We start from the raw sequence: 22899 nt of genomic DNA on the forward strand, positions 1-22899 counted from the left end.
ACGGATGATCACAGAATCACTGAGAAATAGTCTTGAAAGGGATAACAGAAAGCCAGCTAGAGCATTCTCTAGTCCTAAGGCATTCTATATTTAGTGTCCTGATACATGTTGATCTAATATGTTCTTAAAAATCCTCAGTGTTCTCCTACCCCAGCAATCTCCTCTAGTATTTCACTTTTCTTGCTTTTAAGGAAACTTTCACCTTTCTTAAAATTTAAACTGAATTTACCTTACTGTTATTTAAGCTCATTTGTTCTTCTCCTATACATCATTAATACACAAAGCAGACTATTCCCATTAAGATGATTTGTTCCTAAAATGGAACAAAAGAAATTACATTTTAGTAGCTGTTGCCCCAAAAATATATTGTCAGTTTTACTGTTAAGGAGAAAAAGGACCAACATGTGAACAGTTTACCCAATCACACTCTTTCTTCTGTATTCTCACAGTAAAAGATAATTGATTACATGTCATCTTTCTTATCTAAAGGATGTTCATACTTTCTGTTTATTAATAATTAATGACAACAAATTCCCATTTATAATGAACAGTATTGATCACGTAGATAACCTTCTTGGTGAACAAAACATTTCACTGCCAAATGAAAAGACAAAGTACAAACTACAACAGAGTCACACTAATATGAGAAGGCTACCAACAGATAAAACATCTTCATGGGCAGCAAACAAGCTGTCACTTCCAAATCTTAACAGAAAACTGCGTGATACAAATACATGCCAGAAGAACACCAGTCTCTAATAACAACATTGGCTCACACAGGCTATTTCTATGGCAAAGGGTTCTGGATGTGCCTCCATATAGCAAAGCAGTTTTGCATAGAGAAATCTGGGCCGACCCAAAACAAGTCAGGCTGAGTACAGGAAACGCTGAGAGCATACTGCCCCGCTTGGGACAGTCAGCTTAACAGCACTAGTGTGGCACCTGCATTAAGCACTTAGGCTAATTTGTTTAGAAGATACTGGAGAGGAACCTGCAGAGAAGCTTCACAGCTGTTTGATTCTGCTTCTAAGAAAGAAACTCATGAACTTAATTTCCTAACTTTTTACAAATCCCAGAGAGAAAAAGCAGATCTGTGAGAAAGATAGAAAATACTCAGACACATAGGAAGGTCTAAACTCTCGTTGTATGTTTTGATGGTTTTACAAAATGTAGATTGGTTTGAGGTTTGAATGCACATTGTTTTATCTATCCTCTTTTCTTTGAGCATTAGAAATTGCAATATTACCAAAAAATAGTTTAACAGTTGAGCTGAAGAAAAGCGCTTTTTTGTTCATTCATTTATGCTGAGAGACTAAAGACAAATTAGACAAAAAAAAATTAATTTACACCTCTGTTTTCTCTGACAAGATGAGATGATGTCATATCAGGTTTATTTATCACCTCCAAAAGTCAACCAGTGAATCACAGGGCACAGACAGGATATTCTCAGAACAAACTTAACATGGGCTGAACTGATAACATTATAATATGTATTATGTTATAATTTGCCTAAATACCTTCGAGAGCTGATCATTGTTTGGGAGATGTCATCTTAAGGATGACCATCTTAAACCATGGAAGATATATAGGCTTCAACTTTATGTAATTGGAGGCTCCCAGATTATTCTTGGAAAAGTTGAAAGTGATACATAGTAAAAAATTACAAAAAAACTTCATGCACTTACAAGAATTGTTTGGGAGTTTTTACAGTTTACTATAATTTTTTGAAAAAAAAAAGACATGTCATACAGCGTTTTTTCTCCCCAGAAATGCCAATGAAATGTTAGTTGGAAAGATGTGTCAGATCAGAGATGAAATTCTTAGTTAAATCTAGATAGTGATGAATCTAGCTAGTAACCTGATGGTTACAGCAGTCATCTGAAATGTGTTTTAGGATGTGTCTGCATTTGATATTTAATTCAACTTTGAAGTAGACAATCATGGTAAATTCACTTAATATATTTTATTTATCAGACTAAGTGTCTGCACACAATCACTTATCATGTACCTGTTCATTTAGAAGTCATTCATTGCATCATTGTAACTGGATCTCTGGCTTGTATTTACCTATATCTTCAGAGTAGGCAGCTGTAGTATTGTCAGTAGGAGTATTTTCTTTCGAACTTCAGTTCACCTCCTTCAAATTATTCATCCTCCTCCACAATTATTTCCTGCAAAATGCTATAACATGGAGAAAACATGGAGTATCTCATGGAGCAAATCAACTACAGAAATTAAGAAATATTAACTGAGCAATGACTGGCTGCTGCCAGTAGCAGCCCCTTTGATTCTGAATGAATACCAGAGAAATCAGTAATGACCAAGGAGAAAAAAAAGCTGTGAACAAGCAGACTTATAGACAGTGAGTAATACATTTTCTAGTCCTTCCTATCTTGTATTTCAGGGCTATTGTAAGACTTAATTATTCAGTACTTATAAAACTTTAATCTTAAATGTAAAGCCAAATATTGTTCCATCTAGTAGTATGTATTCCCCAAACTTTAAGTCCCCAAACTTCCTAGGGAATGTAATGTAACAGATACTATCAGGAAAGACTCCCCATTTTTTTTCTCTCTCTCAGCAATTTGTTTTCTCGTGGGCATAAAAAACAGAACAGGCTGCAAGCTTTTGTACTAGTTATCTACCTTTATTTGCTAGCAGCACAGAGCTCCCCGAAACTGTCCCCAAAGCAAGTTGTAGGTCTTCATCACTTGGCCAAAAGGATATTTCAGGCTGCACATTCAGACTGAAGCACATAGAATCCTTACATATTTTTGAAAACTTAGTTGTACAGTCTTAGCTTTTCACTGTGTGAGGCAGCTATCCACTTCATGAAAGACAGTGTGCTCTACCAGCAGATAAACTGATTTCTTTCCATTTAAAATATGTTAATTTCTTAATATGTTAACTTCTAGAATTTTTAAAAGTAAGAGTCAAAACACACTTACCTCCTGATTGACTGGAATGGCTTATGTAGAGTGCTCTGTCACCTAAATACTTCTTAGGGAACATACCAGTCAGAGCCCTCTAGAACGCTGTGCTATGGGTTCCTGAAAGAGAGCCAGCTGTCTTTCTGTGCTTTTACTGATTGCTCACAGATTTGGCAGGGGGGTGGGGGAAAAGTAAGGTGTGATATTGCACACTGTTTATCTCACCCATTCATGCTTTACCTATTTTGAAAATTCAAAAAAAAAAAAAAAAAAAAAAAAAGTGAGGCAACAGCTTCTACTTTCAGCTAGAGGGAGAAACTAATTTGAGAACTTGCCATTTAAGAAAAGAGGAGAAATAGTATCCTGCTCCCCCAAGTCTGTGGTATTATTAATTCTAGTGAAATTTTCAGGCCCCTGCTGAGAAAAGAACCCATTTGGACCACAGTTGCAGAGAAAGCTTTGAAGAGGAAGTTGAAATAGATTGTGAAATCTTCTCAATGGAAGGAGATGAGAGAGGCCTTAGGGGAGACAGAAATACAGAAATGGTTTGACTTCAAGTCATACTGCAGGTCAGTGACAGAGCCAAAAGTAAAAATGAGCTCCTGTAACCCCTTGTCATGTGTTTTCTACTAGACTGCTTCTCTGTAGCAATTCATCTCTGTATGAAAGCACCTTTTTTAAAAATCTAATTCCTATGTTCTTTGCCCTTCCTGTTGAGACAATTCAGTCTGCATCCAAAACACTTTTAGAAATAACACATTCATTTTCTTCTGTTACCAGACCATATAAAAGAAAAATAATAATTTGCTTGAACAATAGAACAGAGGGAACTAGGAAAAAATAACATGCTCTACTTCCTATAGCCAAGCAGTAAACAAAGTGTATCTCCAGGCAGATGTTTACAGCATTGTATTATGACACTTTTGAACCAGTTCATACACCTTTTTTTTTTGGAGCAGATCTTCTTTCCAAACGTACTAGCCAATAGCAGATCAAGAAGAATGTCTGAATTTTCCTTCAGCTTTGTACAGCTATGTTTACTCTTGCCAGCTTCAAAACATCATAACTATCTGTCCTAAGATCTTCTGTCCTAACATTTTCTTTTTGAATGAACACTATATCCAGATCTCCATCACCAGCAGAGGTAAGAAACAAATTAATCTCTCATTTTAGGCCTTGAACATTATTCAGCAGCCAGTTTAAAAGGCTGTTAAGATTCTTCTCCAGCCATCTGATGCTTTTAGTGATGGTATCCAGTGCAAATCTGGTGATTGTCAGCTGAAATTCTTGGTTCTCCAGACACTTAAAAAGACAGCAACCAACTAAATAGGAAAATTGAATTAATAGCTTGGCTTGGTCAACTTTCAGTCAAGCACCTCTAGCAGTTTCTATCAGATATTACATACAATGTAAACCGCATGTCTAAAATATTTAACCATATTAATGAGTTGTGAGCTTTCCCTTATCCTGATTTCTAAGGTGCTGTAGATGAGCAGAGGCTTACATCTTAACAAACCCCAGTTACTTCTGAAATTTCACAATATCACACGAGTCCAAGTCAGCTTGTTTTTCTGCAGAGCAGTGCTCCAGCTAGTTATGGCTCTAGTTTGCCATAACTTCTGCCAGCTTTTGACCACATTCTTCTTTTAGGTGATCTTTATACCAAGGAATGTAAGAAGTCATCTTGTCATGTAATAGAGCACCAATCAGATTTTGCCCATCACTTTAATTATAATTAAAATAAACTTGATTTTGGCAGTTCTCTCAAGAAAAAAACAGCTTGATTTTAATAAGAATCACATTTGTTGTAAAACTATCTGGACCAGTATCTCATCTCTAATGTTAACTTGTTCCTGATGGTTAGTGAACGAGTATAAGAAACCGAGGAGCAATAGAGAGATACAGACATATGCAGTCTCAGAAACATATAGACGTGTACAGTTTAAGCTTTCAGAACACTTCCTTGTGACATCTGAACACACTGATTTTAATCAGATGCCTGTCTGTGTTGTGAACTGTATATATTTTTCAAGGCAGAGCCAAAGAACAAGGATGGTTATCAGAATATTAAATCTCCTTCTGTATAAATGGAAAAGGGATATACATACTATAATAAGAACCACTATGCAAAGTGATACATTTGGAGAACACCAGATTATACCATGCTATATAGAGAGAGATCTGACTAGCACAAAAATTGGAGCAAACTTATTACAAATTATTACCTAAATCTCCAAACCCTCACCTTAATGCTCTTTCCTTTTAGCATATTATCATGCCACATTACTGAAAGAAGTAATGCTAATAAGCGTATGTTAGGTTCCTTAGCTTTTTGGTTTGTTTATTTGTATGCCTAAAATATGGAAAAATATTAATAGAAGGTCACCAATGTCTTCTAGCTTATCTTTGGGGGAAAAATAAGATATAGTCCTAGAGATAATAGTTCTAAAAGAGAAAGACACTAACTGAAACCTATAAACAAGAATATGAAAAAAACCCAGCAATAATATAGAAGTATAGAATACTGAAATTATATCTTCACAGTTTTTATAATAATTAAATATATTATTTTCCTTTTACTTAAGACAACACAGTTCCAATTAAAAATATGTCTTCACCCTAACAGACAATAACAGAGCAACTTTTTAAACAGAATTTTGTTTTAATCTAATTTATTACTTATTATTGTAGGAATATCAATCCATGTAAGTCTAACCTCCTGGCTGATATGAAATACATTGAGCAAAAGGTTACATTTTCTTCTACTTCCTCCTTCAATTCTTGCAAGATGTATAGATCAAGTGCTAAAGCAATTGTAAATGTTTTCTCTGCAATGGTGGTAGATTATGACCCTTTTTCTCTGCTATTTTTGTTGCTAAACAAATCATTCTTTATTTTCCTTCTGCTTCTATGATAAAGACAATTCCCTGCTCCTGATACCCATCCACACCATGAATGACTGATATTAAAAGCAAGTGCAAGAGATAGCAGAAAAATGAAAATGTAATTTATTAAATCTTGACTTGCAACAAAACTGTGAAGATAGAATTGCACTGAGAAGCACTTCTCAGTAGTGAATCTACACTCCCACCTATCCAGTTATCCCAGAAGTTTGGTGCCCTATAAATAACACTGAGTTGCCTATCAGAAGTAATCTAAAGACAAGCTGAGCATTTATAGCTTCTTTGAAGTTTACTGGGAGCAACGAATACCATGTGTAATAATCAGGCCGTTTTCATGCTGGTAGGATTTTAGAGACATCACATCACTTTGCAAACTTGTACAGGTTCACAAGTTTAGGGTTTTTTTCCTTTGAAGGTTCATAACGTATTGTAAGTGCTACAAATCACTTAAATCAGGCAAAAAACAAATGCCACTGAAGACAATTCACTGAACAGTTCAGTAAACAACAAACAACTTGTTTGGTATTAGTCAACAATAGCATTTTTAACACTAAAATGCTCAAGCAGCAATAAGCATACAGTCCTGTTAGGAAGAATAATAAAAAATAAAAAACCAAATATTGGAGACTTTGTGACTCTGACTTTAGGACTGCATCACCATTCAGACTAGCAGAAATTCAGATTACTGCAGTTAGATATTTGGCAATGAGAATACCCATTCTTCTGAAATGCTATTTTCAATGGCATACAACAAGCGCAAGAGACAATAACTCTAAATTGTTTGTACTAGACAAAAAATACCTCAGTGAACAGCTGCTTTATTATGTAGCTCCAGAATCGTGGAAGTCTACTCTAACAGCACCTCTATTAATATTCTGCAGTGAATCACTTTCAAATTCTAAATTCTGAAAATCTAAGTTGCAAACCTTTTTACAGAAAAGAAAGACAAAAAAATTTCTCTTTTTCCTCCTAAAAATATTTTGGGTAAAAATTATATCACATTGAAATGCCACCCCAGAACTTTCAGAATTTAATTCTCCAAATAACAGTTCAGTGTTTTGTACTTTCTTCTTTAAAAATACTTAGTCTAACAAAAGGAAGGTAAATATCTTTATAAGCCAATGATAATCACAAAGGATTAATAACAATAATTACTCTTTATCATGCTTATTCAGCAGCATGTTCTGCCAACAAGAGCTAAAGTATGCAAGCAGGTACCAACTTTTTAAGAAGCTCAGTTCACTCTTCCAAGCTTTTGTAACTTTGGGTTCAAGAGTATAGCATGAAGAAGAGCTAACAGATCTTGAGTCTCAATTTTGTCACCTTCCATACCCATTTTCTTTAACCTGCTGACAACTGGTTGGTTACAGCTTTTATCCAGTTTGTTATCAACAGATATAGTTAAGGTTTTTTGATGTTCCAGACAAACATGCTAAGAAAATGAAAGTTCTCAAGATGAAAGTTTTTTCAAGATACTTCCTTATTCAAGATAAAATGCTCAACAGACTGCTACAATATATATTCTATTTTTTTAGCAAAGCTATTCAGAATTTCAGTGGAGACTTCTGCATAAAACATAGCAGTTTAGTTGAGTGTATAATTATTGCTGAAAGAGATGTTCTACTATGCTTTTAATAGTGGTTTCATAGGACTGTTACAAATTAAACCTGTTCAGACTACAGAATTTGTTTTCAGCCACTGTTCTAACAGTCAGTCCTGAATATCCAGACATTAAAGAATGATAAATTCAGTGTGCTTGCAGCTATGCAGGGACCTTGGAGGAGGCTCCAAGAGAGGTATTATTTTAGTCTCTAAACTCAAACATGATTTCAAGAAGTTAGAATAAATCTGATAAGTGGCATCATTAAATACTAGTTTATCAGAATACACTTTAAAAGGGTTTAGATTCTGTTTACAATAAAGGAAGTGTCTATTTTTAAACTATGCAGTTTGATCTTCCTAATGCTCTGGTGTATCTGAATTATAGATATTAAACTCATTTCACAGTGGCTACAGTTGTCTTTATAGTTAATGTTCTAATGTAAATGTTTCTGCAGCCTGGTAGTTGCAAAGAAGTCCAAAGAGATTGCCCAAAAACTGTTGCCTGGAAAACTGTTCTTCTTAACAAACTATGTAGGAAAGTGATTATATAAATCAAAATACGCCTCCACATTTTTAATGCTCTGCAAAACCACTATTGAGATTGTCATGCTCTCATGTTGAAAGAATTTAGTACTATCTTGGATTAAATAATTCAGTAAAGATGATTTCTACCTTTTCATGATGCCTGCTAGTTGTCAAAGCATAGAGGTTTTTTATGCTTTTCTGCACCCGAATCTGACAGAAAGTACTGCTTCAGGAGACAATTCCATTCTGCTGCTCCCGTTGCTCCAGCTGGGAAGGCTGTCTGTATAGCAGCAGCTGGAAGGCTGTAGTAGCAAAGCCATGGTAAGTGATAAGGCTTTTCCTTTTGTATGCGGACCCATACACTGTAGGCTATCCTGCTTGGTGTCAGCACAGACGTATGATGATAGTGTCACACATGTACAATATATTTTTTCTTTTTGTTTTGCCCTCTTTTCTTTTTCTCTTTAAAAGGTTGCACTAAAGAACATCACAAGAGTCAATGTTTAGCTTTTTCCCTGCAATTTTGTTTGACTCATGTTCATGTACTTAACATTTCTCTCTCATATTTACTCAGAGGTAGAACATAAAACTTCGTGTCTCCATTCTGAAAACAGCTTATATGAGTTGGTTTGCTATGATTTTGCAGGAATTTTCCATAAAAATGGGAATAACAAGGGTTTAATAAAAAGCTAAGAAAATGTTCAGAGTTTTCATATACATCTAGCCAAATTATGTTTTCACTCACTTTCAGTCCTCCTATGAATTTATGTACAATCACGAAACAAGACTGGAGTGAGTCTAGCTGTCATATTAGAAGCTATTGAGCTCAATTGAAGTGATTAGTTGAATCCACACGCCAACTGCATTTTTCAAGCAGCTGGAAATCTGCCCAATATTCAAAAAGTCACAGATGATTTCATCAGCTACTTATTACTCTGCCTTAATCTCTCCTTCTTGGGCAAGATAATTGTTGGCTAACTATGATGCTCACTTACTGCTAAGTTGGGGTATTAAAACTCAGGCTACAGCTTCTTAGTACATTAGATCACAAAGGCAAGGAACAGCATTCCAGTCCATAAGCAGAGTGGGGAACTGAAATAAACATCTGAGATGTTTTCATCACTCAACAATGAGCAGAACTGTTATAGTGTACTATTTAAATGTACTGACTGGCAGAATGAGGCATATAAAAGGTCAATGAAAGCATTTGTAATCCTGTACCACATGGTGAGTGTAAGAACTGCAAATCAGAGAGTGGTGTTGCATCAAAATTGGCCATGTGACATTATTACAGCTGACAAACAGCAGCTGATATAAAACAAGACTATCCCTAAGGACATACTGATATTAAATATTAAGCAAAATATAAGTTCATCTTCCATACTCTCAACCACTTCAGCAAAGTTCTTTTTACACTCTAACACAAGGACAATTATTTCCTTGTCTAACTGAGCAGAATATTTTAATTCTTCTCTTTTCCATTTCTTACTACTACAGGACAGAGAGATGCAGGAAAATAATTTTCTACTTGGCCTTGGAAGTTTCATGACAATTTTGCCAGGTGTTATTACACCCTTAGTTATAAATTCATTAGCAGAATAACAGTAAGACTCAAAACTATGTACTTTGTAGCATTGTTTAAAGGAAAAAATATAGCATAGGTGATAAAAAGAATACTTAAGTGGATAAATACAAGGACACATGACTCCTGAAATACAGCTGCATTTTTACAGATGTAGAGCTGAGGTCTACATCTAAATCTCTACATGAGATCATGGGGAATGTCTACATACATGGTCTCTTTCAAGTCAGACCCTTTAAATAACCTGAAAAACTATTCCAGCACACTTGAAAATCAGGAAAAAAAGTATTATGAATTGAAAGATGAAAAGTTCTAAAAAGCACTTGATAAAAACAACAGATATTTTTATCTAATTACGATTACACCAAAACCACCGATTGTTCATTAGTTTCCATTAATATTCCTTTAAAACTTTGCTTGAAAAGTAAACCATCTAGTTAAAGAACCTTAAATGAAACGACATATCTAAGCCACTTACTTTAATATCCTACTACTTTCAATCTACTTGTTTAAAAGCTCCTTTTCCTCTTGGATACAGGGAGAGTACTGCAGGTCACAGATAAGCCCCATGAGTTTGGAACAAAGCATTCTGTTGGAAACAGGCCCTCATCACTCCCAGTCTGCTTTTCAATCACTGGCTTAAACTACTTCAAAATGTATCGCTGCAGAGAGAATATGGACTGGTTAGTAAGTGCTGTTTTCCAGGACCACTCTAGTGCTCACTGACTATAAAGAAAATGACTTACATAAATATAAATCTCACTACTGCAACCCTTTCATTATGTCTATACCCTTGCACTCATTTTGGTTAGGACACTCACTCATAAACACTTCCACAATATACCTACAATTCCTGACCTTCCCCACAGGATTTAGCCTAGGGATCCATGTATTCCCCCATTATCATAATAAAAAATAGCTGTTGAGGGGAGTTCTGCTTAACTCAGTAAAACTGCTCATGATAGGTTAATGGCAAGCATTTTGCACCTGGTTATATGTCTTTATACAGAATGAACAGGAACTCATTGTCCCCCTCCCACTTCAAGGACACAGAAATTGCTTTATGTATCACTGTTCACTGTTTGCATCAACCTGTAACAGGGGTTGAAGGGAGTGGAAGGCTAAGAACACTAAAAGACAGTGAGAGCTCTCCTGTTTTCATAACCAGGCAGATCTTCAGACACAGAAATGCGAGTCTGAGGCTGTACCACTCAGTCTGCAAAACACCGTCTCAGTGCAATCCCAACGGCAGTTACAGCGGCTTCTTCTGAGCAAATCTTAGAGAACAAGAGAAGTAGAAATCAGTTACGGGTCATTAGAACACGAGTTAGTACTGTGCTAAACATCATAAACCACAATATAGACAGAACAGATACGGCGTTTATAGCTCAGCCAGTTGATGAATATGGGCCTTCAGATTTTCAGGAGAGTTTATTTTCACTTTTAGTTTTTTTGGAAGAAGATGGTACTTTCAGTTAGGGAACTGCTCTGCGTGTTCCAATTTCTCGTAGACAAAATGTGTTTTAATGGTACATTTTTTTTCTCCAAGTAAAATAATAGATCTTAAGGTTTCCTGCAATGCCAGAAATCTTATTCTCTCTGTAATATGGTAAATCATGGTATAGGTAAATCAGGTATTCAAGGCCTTACTGGAGTACTATGCTGCTGCTGTCATGCTGAAAGTATGGGTCAGATCCAGGACTCTGGCTAGTGATTGCCTTCCTGCACTGAAAAGAAAAAACATACACAAACATTAGCATGTGCTGCTTGGTTGCTCTTAGCATGCTGCCTGGATCTCACGCTGTGTTGTCAAAAGAATCCAGGACTATAACTCATGAGACCTAGACTGCATTCCCAACTAGGCTGCTTACTATGTACTTACCAGTCTGTTGGGCTTGCAGACTTGTGCAACTCACTCAGCTAAACTTTGGGTCTAAGTTTTCCTGCTTTAAATCTGATATACTTTTTTGTTTATCTACATCAGTCCAGCACCACTACTTATGTTTTAGCACAAGGTGTTGTAGGGAATGAAGACTGAATCACTGTGAACTGCTTTGAGGTCATGGGCAAAAGGCAGTACAGATATACAAGGTTAGGTTCCTTTACTGCCTAATCTAATTTCAGCTGGTTTGCAGTTGATAAAGATGCTGCCCATTGAAATCAACTCCTTGTGAAGTAGGCACTATAAAAATTTATTCTCTGTAATTTGAATCAGATAAACCACAGCAGCAGGTCAGATCAGGGTAAGCTCTATAGCTAGCCAGCAAATACAGTTTCACAGTTTAGCTAGAATTCTTGGCTCTCCCAAAAAGATTTTGCAAAGGATCCTGCATGAACCATGAAGCAATGAACCATCCATCACAGTGAACTGCTCCTCTCCCTTCTAGAAGCATTGTCCCATCTTTATCTGAGCTCTGACCCCAGAGTATCCCTTTAGGAAACACTCTGGAGGAGAGGGGTAGCTAGTAAAGTAAATTGGAAAGAAACAAAGTACAATTCATCTGACCTATTTCAGAGGTCTGCTATAGGATGAAAGGAGTACTTAAAGTGCTCATTACTCTCCACTGACAACAAGGTGAGCCTAGGCAAATAGCTCAAATGTCGGTATTGCAGACGTCTACACTTAGGATGGTGGCCAAACTAGGTACTAAGTTGCATGCAGTCCCTAAGCAGTCAAATACAGTTCTCAGCACATGGCTAGTGATGGACTTGTGTTGATGGGAGGCTGCTGGGCAAGTAAACCCAAGGAGGTTTGGAGGAAGGGAGCCAGCAGGGCTGCTAAGATCACCAGTTATGTCGGGCCAGCAGTCCAGATAGCTCTGTCTACAGAGGAGTGGCAGAACACTTGGAAGTTACTGGCAAGCACTCCTAGAGCTTCCTTTGTCTTTCCTTCTGCAAAGTCCATGATACTATATTTGGGAACTCTTGGGTGCATGAAGTTTCTGGAATACAGCTGATGAGGCCAAGAAGGTCAATATCCTTTGACTGTTCCATATTTTCTAAAACCTGCTTGGAGGTGCCAGCAAAACCCAAACAGGACAACAACCCCTGCTTTTTCTAATAACACCAGTACCAACATTCAGGGCTTTTACTTGAACATCAGAGCACCTCTGGAATCACAGATGCCAGGCATCCACCCACAGAACACCAACTCTGATGCCATTTTCCCTTTGTGTTCTTCCTCATTTGTATGGAAAGTACAGAAATGTTTCACATTCAGCCCCTACTTACCATGATTTCATAGGCCTCCCACCTTCATCTCATTTCAAAACTTTAGACTCCTAGCTAACTTAATTTCTCCTCATATATAAGCCATTCCATGCTTCAGCTCGTTTTTTGCCCTTCTCTTTGCCTTTTCTACTCTGTTCCTTTAAGATGGGATCCATCTTCCCACATACTTAGAATGTGGCAGTGCCACAGATCAGCTCATTGGGTAGCAATGGGTTTTATATTGTTCTTTCTTAATTTCCTAATGATCCCTAACATTGCTGCAGTTAATCAAAGCACTTTAAAATACCGACGGTCACTTCCAAGACCTCCTTCCTATTAACTATTACTATGAAATATATCATGGTTTCTATTTTTACCCAAAATGCCTTATTTTCCCATGCAGAGCTCTAACAACTCTCCTTTTGCTGATTTGTTTGTATGTGATCCTAGCTAGCACTTACAATTATAATAGTATACTACATTTATAGATAAAATTTCCATCAAGTATTTTTAAAAGACAGAAACTTGTCCAAAATATTATTTCCCACAGGAGTATAGTGGGAAAGGTTCCTAACAAAATAAAAAAGTACTCTGTCTTTATGGGAAAGAACAACGAGCCAAAAATTTCAAAGAAACTAAGAAAAATGACATGAAATGAAAGCCATATTTTTTTTCTCAGCCTCTGTCAATGGACTTGTGGCCATTGAGGTGAGCTGTCTTTTTCAGTTAGCATCAGCTGCAGGGTATAACTGACTTGTGTTATGCTCAAAATCTTGTTTATGAGTAAAGAGGAAGTACACCAGCTAGATAGATAGACAGACAGATAAAGCCAAGAATTGATTGTTAGTGTAACTGACATACTAAGGCTCTGATCATTATTAGTCCAGATCTAATTATTATGAAAAAAGAAAGACTAATAATATAATTAAAACTGTTATATATACATGTGGTTTCTACCCCTTTTCCTGTTGATAACAATGCCTCACCCTTCCCCTGCTCCTCTGGGTCCTAAGATCGGTGGTTTCATTCTGGTGTTGAAGGGCGTGTTACGGTGAGTTGTCCTGTTGCCAGAAGGAATATGATGTTCATGTTGATGATTTCTTCTTCCTCACTCTAGAATTAGCTTGGGATCATGTTTATGTTTGCTAGCATGCTTTTATACCTTGCTCTTTCTTCACTGGTCTGTAGCTGCATATTACATCTGAATTTATTATACACAGTGCCTTTTACATACATTAGACACTATTTCTTTGTTCTCTCAGTTACCTCTAAAATCAGTTTTGTCCAGCTCCAGGTGTGCATTTCTCTTACCACTGGTGAGTTGTTTATAGTCATAGAGTCTCCTGTGGCAAGCCTGTACCCCACCTCTTAACATTTCATGCCTGTTCTCTATGCCACATCCTGTGTTGTCACTTCTCAAGGCCTCCACTGGCATAGCAAGCCTGTATTTCTCTATACGTCTTCATTGTGTTAGTGGTACCATACAAAGATAAGCAAAAGTAAAACAAATTACCTATAGACACCTAGTCAATTAGAGGAATTGCTGTTACAGCTAAATTAAGTTAAACAAAGCTGTAGGTAGATCAAGAAAAGCTTAGAGCAGCCTGAAAAGTCTCAGTCCTGAGGCCTTGCAAACATGGTAAAAAACTTAAGATCTATTACTTGCAATGGCAATTACAGCTGGTAAAGTAGTGGCACTTTACCAGTTACTTTACCAGTTGTACTGGTCCATGGGGAGGACTAACCCCCCACGCCCCCCACCAGTACAGGCTGGGGGCTGACCTTTTGGAAAGCAGCTCTGCAGAGGACCCGAGAGTCCTAGTGGACAACAAATTCACCATGAGCCTGTAACGTGCCTTTGTGGCCAAGAAAGCCAATGTTATCCTGGGATGCATTAGGAAGAGTGTCATCAGCAGGTCAAGGGAGGTGATCCTGCCCCTCTACTCAGCCCTCGTGAGGCCTCATCTCGAATACTGCATCCAGTTCTGGGCTCCCCAGTACAAGAGAGACATGGAGCTACTGGAGAGAGTCCAGCGTAGGGCTACAATGATGATCAGAGGACTGGAACATCTCCCCTACAAAGAAAAGCTGAGAGAGTTGGGCCTGATTAGTCTGGAGAAGAGAAGACTGAGGGGTTCTTATCAACACATACAAATACCTTAAGGGAGGCTATCAAGAGGATAATGAGGATAACAAAAATGACTGGAATTGAATCACATTAGACACATTCTTATGTTTTACTTACTGGTATGAACAGAAAGTTCAGCATAGTTTTCTCTTTCATATATTAATGTTTAGAGTTACATAAAATTAAGAGGATCATAAAGTCCTCAGGATTTGCATCTAGCTATTTTCAGTTGCATACAAGAAGGAATAAAAAATTGTAGGAAAGGGAATAAGCCTGGGATAGGGACAAACACCAAGGGACAACACTCAAAAATGCTGCCTACAATTAAAAAAAATGTTATTATTATGTATTTCTTAACTGATCAATAATTGTTCAGTCTGTTCTGAGAATCAGCATACTTGCGACAAGACCAATCACTTTCAATGCCTGTTTTATTTTTTAACAGATATCTGTGAACAGCCCTGGAGCTGCTTGTGATACAAGTCAATGGGATATGCCAGAAATACCTGTGTCCTTCAGAAATGCTATTTAAGAAATATTCTTGTTGCAATGTAACTATTTTCCCTTCATGTTTAACAAGAAATAGAGGGATTCCTTTCTGAAGTGTTCAGGTATTCATCACTTCTTAGATCTGTGTAACTGAACTCCCAAGACTGAACTTAAACAAACTCAGATAAATCACACCCTGAGATCCCACCAGACTACACAAAAGAAGGTGATGGTTTAGTCTGGGCAAGTCAGGATTTCAACACCAGCTAGGCTCTAGGTCAGCTTTTGATTGATTCTAGGAGCAAACTGTGACTTATTGAACACCAAGAATATGTGCCATGCAAAAAATAGTAATGCTTCTCCTAAGGAGGTCGGCTGCGTTTCAGACAAGTAGTTTGGTTAGCACACCTAGTGAAGCTTTCACACTAGGGATGCAGTTATTTTTGTAAGAATGGTTGTGTAAATACTTACATGCACCTAGAATTCTTTGTACATTTTTGAATAGAAAAAGGCTCCCACACTACTAAGGAAATTCTCACACTTTCTAAAATATAAAAAGAACTTTAGAGCTAAAAAGTAGAATTGAGAGACAGTATAATTCTGTAATGCTAGTGACAATGCCACAGATTTCATGTGACTAGGCTAATAATAATAACTGTTTGCTATAAGAGGCCTGAGAGCAAATTATATGATTTTCAGTGAGTGAGTATGGCCATTAACTTCAGTTTTCAGCAGATACTTGGGTAGACTAAGGCCAGTGTGGGCTGATACTACTGTATTTCTAGTGTTAGAAATACATCATGGTTCTCTGAAAAGAACTGATAGAGGGATTCACTTTACTGATCAAGTTGCTATGCAAAGTGTGGTGGGCTTTGCTCCTGAAGGTGTGCTGTTCCCTTGAATGTGGCCTTTTATTTTTCACTCTTTATGATGTTAAACTTATCTCCAGTGAAAAAAATTAACAGGCTCCACTGCTCCATAATTTAGGTTCAGAGTGTGCATCTTCTAAGCACAGTTTATCTGTACTCTCCCTGCAGCCTGAGAGCATCCAGTGAAGGACAAGCTCAGGTGGCTGCTGATCTGAAGAACTGGAATACACTGTTTTCCAAGCTCAACCCCCAGAGCCAGAAGTAGAACATCCTGTCATTTTATCATCTCCACAAGGCTGTATTTTATCTTCTAATAATGCCCTTACTGCACTGCTAATGGCCTGGAAGCTACATGTTGAACACTAGCAGATCAGAAGTTGGAAAAGTGAATTCTGATATATTCAACATATTTCCTAATAGTTCAATTAAAACAGTTATATATAAAGAGGCAAATAAAACTAGCTGACAAACCTGAGCCTAGAAAATCTACTTACTGTGAACAAACAGTCTTTAAACACAGATCCTCAACAGCTTTCTGTGAAACCTGTCATTCGAACATATACTCAGTGGATATGTTTGGATGCAGACACATGTACCAATTAAAATGTGCATCCACAGCTTAATATTTACCAATATTATATCTAGGCTTCTAAGTGACTGAAGGACTCCATTTTTTTTTTCAAATATACTGTAAGGATGTAGAAGAATCCACATTGTCAGCACTCAAATAACTCATTTGGTTTAATTCTGATGACTGCCATTGCACAGCTTTATTCTGCAACATTCCACTGTTTAACTGAGAGATTCATGATACACTCTAGACTAAAACTGTGAGATAAATTTAGGACCTAGCTGGCAAAGGTTTGCTTATGGGCTACACCTTGTACTGTTTACAGCAGGTTAGCTGTGATATTGACTTCTTTTGCTAATATACACTGCGATATTCTTACTAATTCAAAATCACCTTAGCATGGAGTTTGTTCAATGCAACAAGCTCAGCAGTAAACTAAAACTGTAAATTAAAGAAAACACTTAGATGATACAGTAAAATCACAAGCAAGAATGCTTCTTGACTGATAAGGGATGACAGCAAAGAGGAAAATCTGATTCCTGATCTAATGCAGCACTGAAATTGTTACATAAAAGCTGCAAACCACAGCTGAATCACCTCTCTGAGATCAGAAGCAACAGAGTCATGAATGAGGCCTGAGTGACAGAAAGATATACACATTTTTAAGAAAAACAAGTTTTCGAAAATGATTATGAGAAGCCTAGAAAATTATGCAGGAGCACCTGTTGGCACACAAAAATTCCACAGCTATGTCCTTGAAAACTGATTAAGTTTGCACCTGCCAGCATGACAACCACAGAACTTGGGCCTCTGAAGGTATCTTGCAAATAATTATGCGACTCTGGTGAACACATGGTTCATAAGATGTTAGCACACCAGCTATTTCACAGCAATTGAATCAAAGTGTATCAGGGATACAGCAAGAGTGGGGCTGCTCCCTGAGTGAAAACAAGCTGGGACAAAGGGTAACAAAGCACAGGCAGTGCTGGGCACAGGCCCAAGACACATAAGCAAGGTGAGTGGGGCTGTGGCAGTGGCAGTAGTGGTTCCTGCCAACAGTCTGTCAGAGTCCAGTATTCCCTGACCAAGTTCTTTTAGATACTCTACACATATGGAGAGTGCAACGTTTAATATAAAAGTTTACTTTGAAGATATTTGCTGTTACATGGGATTTTTGATTTAGCAGATACAGCAATATACTGAAATCACAATTCAAGTGTACACTTACAAAGTTCAATCACAATACTAATGTAATTGCCATTACCAGTCTTTATAAGAAGTTCATCTCACAATGCTCAGCATCCCCAGTCACCAGGAAGGAATATATGGATTGAAGTCAGCTCAAGTCTGTTGCTCTCTTCAAAATTCCTTTGTTAGTTGTTGAGGTTTTATACTGTGTGTTGGGCTGAGCCACATACACACTTCCCTCCTGCTGGTCTGGCTATCTCAGGGAGATATTCACATTCTTTGGATCAGCTCAGAAAGAAACATTTACACCTGGTCTATGGCTGCATGAAATTACCATTCTATGAAATTACTTATTTAAAACAAAGGTTTTAAACTGGCCCCTTTTGTGTTGAGACAAAGCCAGTTCTCTGTGCCTACACTATTCCTGAGCTTCATAGGCACTTCACCCTTGCCCATCTCCTCTGAGCCTTCTTCCATTGTAGGGGTTATTGGTCAGTCACACAGTCCTGCGACAAATGTGAGGCAATGAGTCAGGCTGGAAAGTCTAGTCAACAAGTCAGGGACAGCAGGGACAGAGCTGGGCATGGGTCTACCCATGGTGCAGCTCAGCTGGGCACCGGGGTTGGGCCTGAGCTTTGATGACGCACTGAGGCCATGGGCACAGTGTGCAGAGTGGAGGCTGCTGCAGAACTCGGTCGGGCCTATCATTGCATTAGGGTCCTTATAGCATGTGTGTTAGAAGTAGGATGGAAAATGATGAAGAAGCAAGCATGTCCCCAGATTTACACTGTGTCTTCCCTGTGCAAATGAGCTAGGTGTAGCTGCCAGATTAGGCCACAAATTTAGAAAGTGCTGCTTTTCGACAGAATAGATTTAATGAGCAGTTACGTGATGCATGTATTCACTATTATCATTACTATGATGCTGAATGAATTCTACACAAAATTCAAATTCTTCCAATTTGCAACTATTGTATGACCATCATGAAAGTAAAATAGTATATATTTCAACAAAGAACAAACCTGTGCTGACTAGACTGTTTCACAGTTCACCATCCTTTGCGTTCCTATAGTTGTACTTCCTCAGGTAGTGAATAGTTCTTTTATGCAATACTTTCTTTGGTAAGAAATCTTGGAGCATCTTCAAAATATAAGCTTCCTAAAGTAGGAAAGCATCACACATCTCAAGTTATGTGTTGTTTAGTTAGAATTATATCAAAAGTATAAGCACAACAGCGTAAATGTGGAATGAATGATAAATTCATTTTATCAGATTATTGTGCAGTTAAAATTGGACATTCAAAGCATAATGACTCAATTTTGTTAGGCTTTGGAGAGCTTTCTGAGATTTCAGAAAACATGAAGAGCTGGTGGACTGGAGGGCAGATGACTAACATTATTTAGCTGCACATTTATTTCTGAAAAATATTTTCATTGTTAATACTTCTAAGTTTTATTACCTTTGACTTCAGTGTTGTTATATAACGTGAAGGCTTTCCAGCACTTTGCAAAGAAATAGAAATTACTACTATACATTACAGTTCCATTCTATAATTTTGTGCTTTAATATGGATATGAAAAACAGAAAACTATATACAGCTGAGGTTATAAAAACAAAAATTTAGTATTATCACACTCAGTGACTCAGTTATGAGCTGTTTGTTTTTTTAGCAAAAGGAACAGTCATTCACAATATTGGGCACTAAAATTATTCCTCTCATATTTCTTCAGAAAGATACTCTGATGAATGATATATAGTTAAGACTGCACCACAAAAATAACTGATACTAAACTTTGCATGTAGAAAGTTTCATTTAAGGATTCAAAAACATTTTATAAATGTTAACATTTTGTAAATACTAATTAACTACTTTCTGTGCTAACTTGTGTATATGTTGGCAATGTTACTAATTTACACAGATTTTAAAGTTGATAGGAAACATAAATCAATGTTTTCTCTGGCAAATATACATTAGTATTCTATCAACTTGTAATTGCGGTCAGATATTGGTAAGAAAAGGTCACAGGATCCAGGTATGAGTGTCAGGTATATTCCTACCTCATTGTTTAGTCCACAGGAAAGTAAGGCTAGCAGGACTAAGAATTCAGATGTGTTTTTCTGTATGGGCTGGGAAGAGAGCCAGAATACTATGCAATGGTCTCTTTGTTCCATTCACAAAGATGATGCACAGCCAAGCTGATGGTTAATACATGCCTTAGATACCATCAAGGGGCAAGGATGGAAGAATTTTGATGCATAAAAATGTTACTTGGGAACTCTCTGAACATAGCTTATATATTCAAATAACACCTAGCAACCAAATTTCACAAATGTTATTTTCCCCTGGTGTGGCAGTCCTACATGATACAATCCAGAGGTGTCAATCAAGTGAACTATAATCATTAAGTTGTCCATAGGAGACAAATTGTCATGATACCAGAATATTAATGGTCTTTTTGTAAGCAAATAACTCTGAGGTTGTTGAGAATTCCAAGGAATTAGATTACTTAAGATATTTGTGTATTGCTGAGTTCTCCTGAATTGCCATATAGTTTATCCTACGATAAAGTACCAAACATTTAATTTATTTGGACAGGAGTTTCTTCTGGATTTGAGATGAGACAAGATGAATTTAAGGAATTCTTCCATTGCACCAAACATCCATTTAGGAAGTAACTGTCCTGTGGGCTACACAGACAGTTAATCATGTCCTATAGCAGTGACATGGATTTAACTGGATACAGATAAAAGGAAACAAATCAGGACAAAGATAAAACTTTTTGCCCACTTTTTGCTACATATAGTAATTAGGAGACATCTCTGTACCAAACAGACTGCAACCATGTTCGCTTTACTTTACACCAAAATATGCTAGCATATTTTCATCATGCTAGAAAAAATTAAACATATACAAACTTTGCAAGATAATAAGCAGCCCTCAAGACTTTCTTAAAAAAGATCAGCCTAACATTAATGACGTCACTCAGACTCCCAAATCTGTAAATGAAACAATGATCATAGTACAAATTTGGTTATTTTCTATAGTGAAGTTACTATAAGTCTTGAATTTTTCAGATGAGACCTAAGATAACTTCTAAGAGTAACAAAACATTTCCATTTACAAAATTATTTTAAGGACTATCAGGCATCTTGAAAGGCCATCTATCTCCAAGGCAGAATCAGCAGTATCTAAATTCTTCCCATGAACACATATATTTTACAACATAGTATTTAATCTAATATTGAAAAGTATTCTCCTTTAGCTGGAATAGAATATATGAGTTGTATGTCTTACATAATCTGAAGTATTACATAGACAAGCTGAGAGGTTTCAAAATTTTGAAACATACTCATCTTTGAATGAAAAACAATTAAAATAAGTTCTAGCAGAAAGTATAATACTTTTTCAAAAAGATTAAAGAGCTATAAAGTAACTATAACTGTGTTGTTAAAAGCCCACAGCTTATCAAAATACTCATCAGTTACTAGAATTTTTTTAGTCATATCAAATAGCTGACATCTAAGGAACAGAAATACAAGGAAAGAAACAGGGTAAAAGGAGATTTTTTACTACAAAAGCTGCAGATCAGAATTTTTTGCAGATCAGAAATGCATTTATTACATGATATGCACTATCAACCTTTTTCTGAACATTAAAGTTTGCTTTACTTTTAGTTAATCTCAACTAGTTAGTTATATCGCACAAAGATTTTTGTGATAGCTATATGACTTAAAACTTGCAGTACTGAGTTGGCAGCCTTAAGAGAAACCAGCTTCATGAATCTGGCAAACCCCTCATTTAGCCAAATGTCATTCCACCATCCCGTGTTAACAAAGTTGCTGGAACACTAGAAAGCAAGATCCCAAATAAGCATAGTATTAATCAAAATTTAGTAATCGTATTTACAAAGCAAACATCAGTCTTAATGTAAAGCACATTTGAGTTTTTGCAAATATTGTACATGATTCAAAGAACAATGAAAAATGAATTACCTGACGTGTTCCTGAAACATTTTTCCATTGTTTAGACCACATATATTTCCTTTGCCTTTTCTGTTTTGGGTTTTTTTTTTTGTTTGTTTGTTCTTTTTTCACTTAGAAACACGCTGCAGTTAAGAAGGAGATCTGTTAAATGATTCTTATCTCCAGTCTTGTATGCCACTTACAACCCTTGGATAATGACAGTGGACTGAGACCTAGCAAATCTAAAGTCTTATTTTCACTTCCGCTACAACCCATTTGTGAACCTATCTTTGAACCTATTTTGTGTTTCTGCTGTTAAAAGCACAAATGTTGGCACTAGACTTTTTCTTGCCTGTGGCACATTCTTGTATTCCAGAAATGTACCCATGTTTGTGGACATGGACTTTGTTTGCGGATAAGGACTGTGACACTACAGAAGGACTTACATTGCATTACATAGGACTACCTTAAAGTAAATGAAATATTAAGTATATCAGTAATGTTGGGACTAATATACTAATAAGGAAGACTTTTTTCACTATTAGGATAGTCAGGCATTGGAACCCATAGAGGTTGATCAATTTCCAGTATTGCAGGGTTTCAAGAATGGCTGGGAAAGCCTTGAGCAGGCTGGTCTGATATCAGAGCTGACTCTGCTTTTAGCAGGGGGGGGTAGGCTACAGATCTTCTGAGGTCCCTTACTATCTCAATTATTCTACAGTTCTGCAATTCTATTAGCACAGTGCTAAATTGCATGTGGTACAGTATCCTAAAATAAGGTACACAGTACAAGAAACTCAAAGAAGTCTTATTTTCCTCCCTCTAATTTCCTCCCCACAAATCTTCACCTTCAGATCTAAGAATTTCAATTAGTCTTCTATATGCAGCTGTAATTTGTCAGTATACCATCAACTTAACATTACAACTCCTTATATAAAA

The 22899-nt window shown here is 36.9% G+C and overlaps 1 protein-coding gene across 1 annotated transcript in view; it reads right to left on the reverse strand.

Moving 5' to 3' along the window:
- Positions 1–4094: 4094 nt before the first annotated feature.
- LOC134153920 (endoplasmic reticulum aminopeptidase 2-like) overlaps positions 4095–22899 on the reverse strand; it is a 44860-nt gene continuing 26055 nt past the window's right edge. Inside the window, 2 exon segments of the mRNA XM_062600489.1 lie at positions 4095–4252; positions 5317–5402. Coding sequence (XP_062456473.1) covers positions 4095–4252; positions 5317–5402 — 244 coding nt within the window.

The sequence above is a fragment of the Rhea pennata genome, chromosome Z (assembly GCF_028389875.1).
Source record: "Rhea pennata isolate bPtePen1 chromosome Z, bPtePen1.pri, whole genome shotgun sequence".
Lineage (NCBI taxonomy): Eukaryota > Metazoa > Chordata > Aves > Rheiformes > Rheidae > Rhea > Rhea pennata.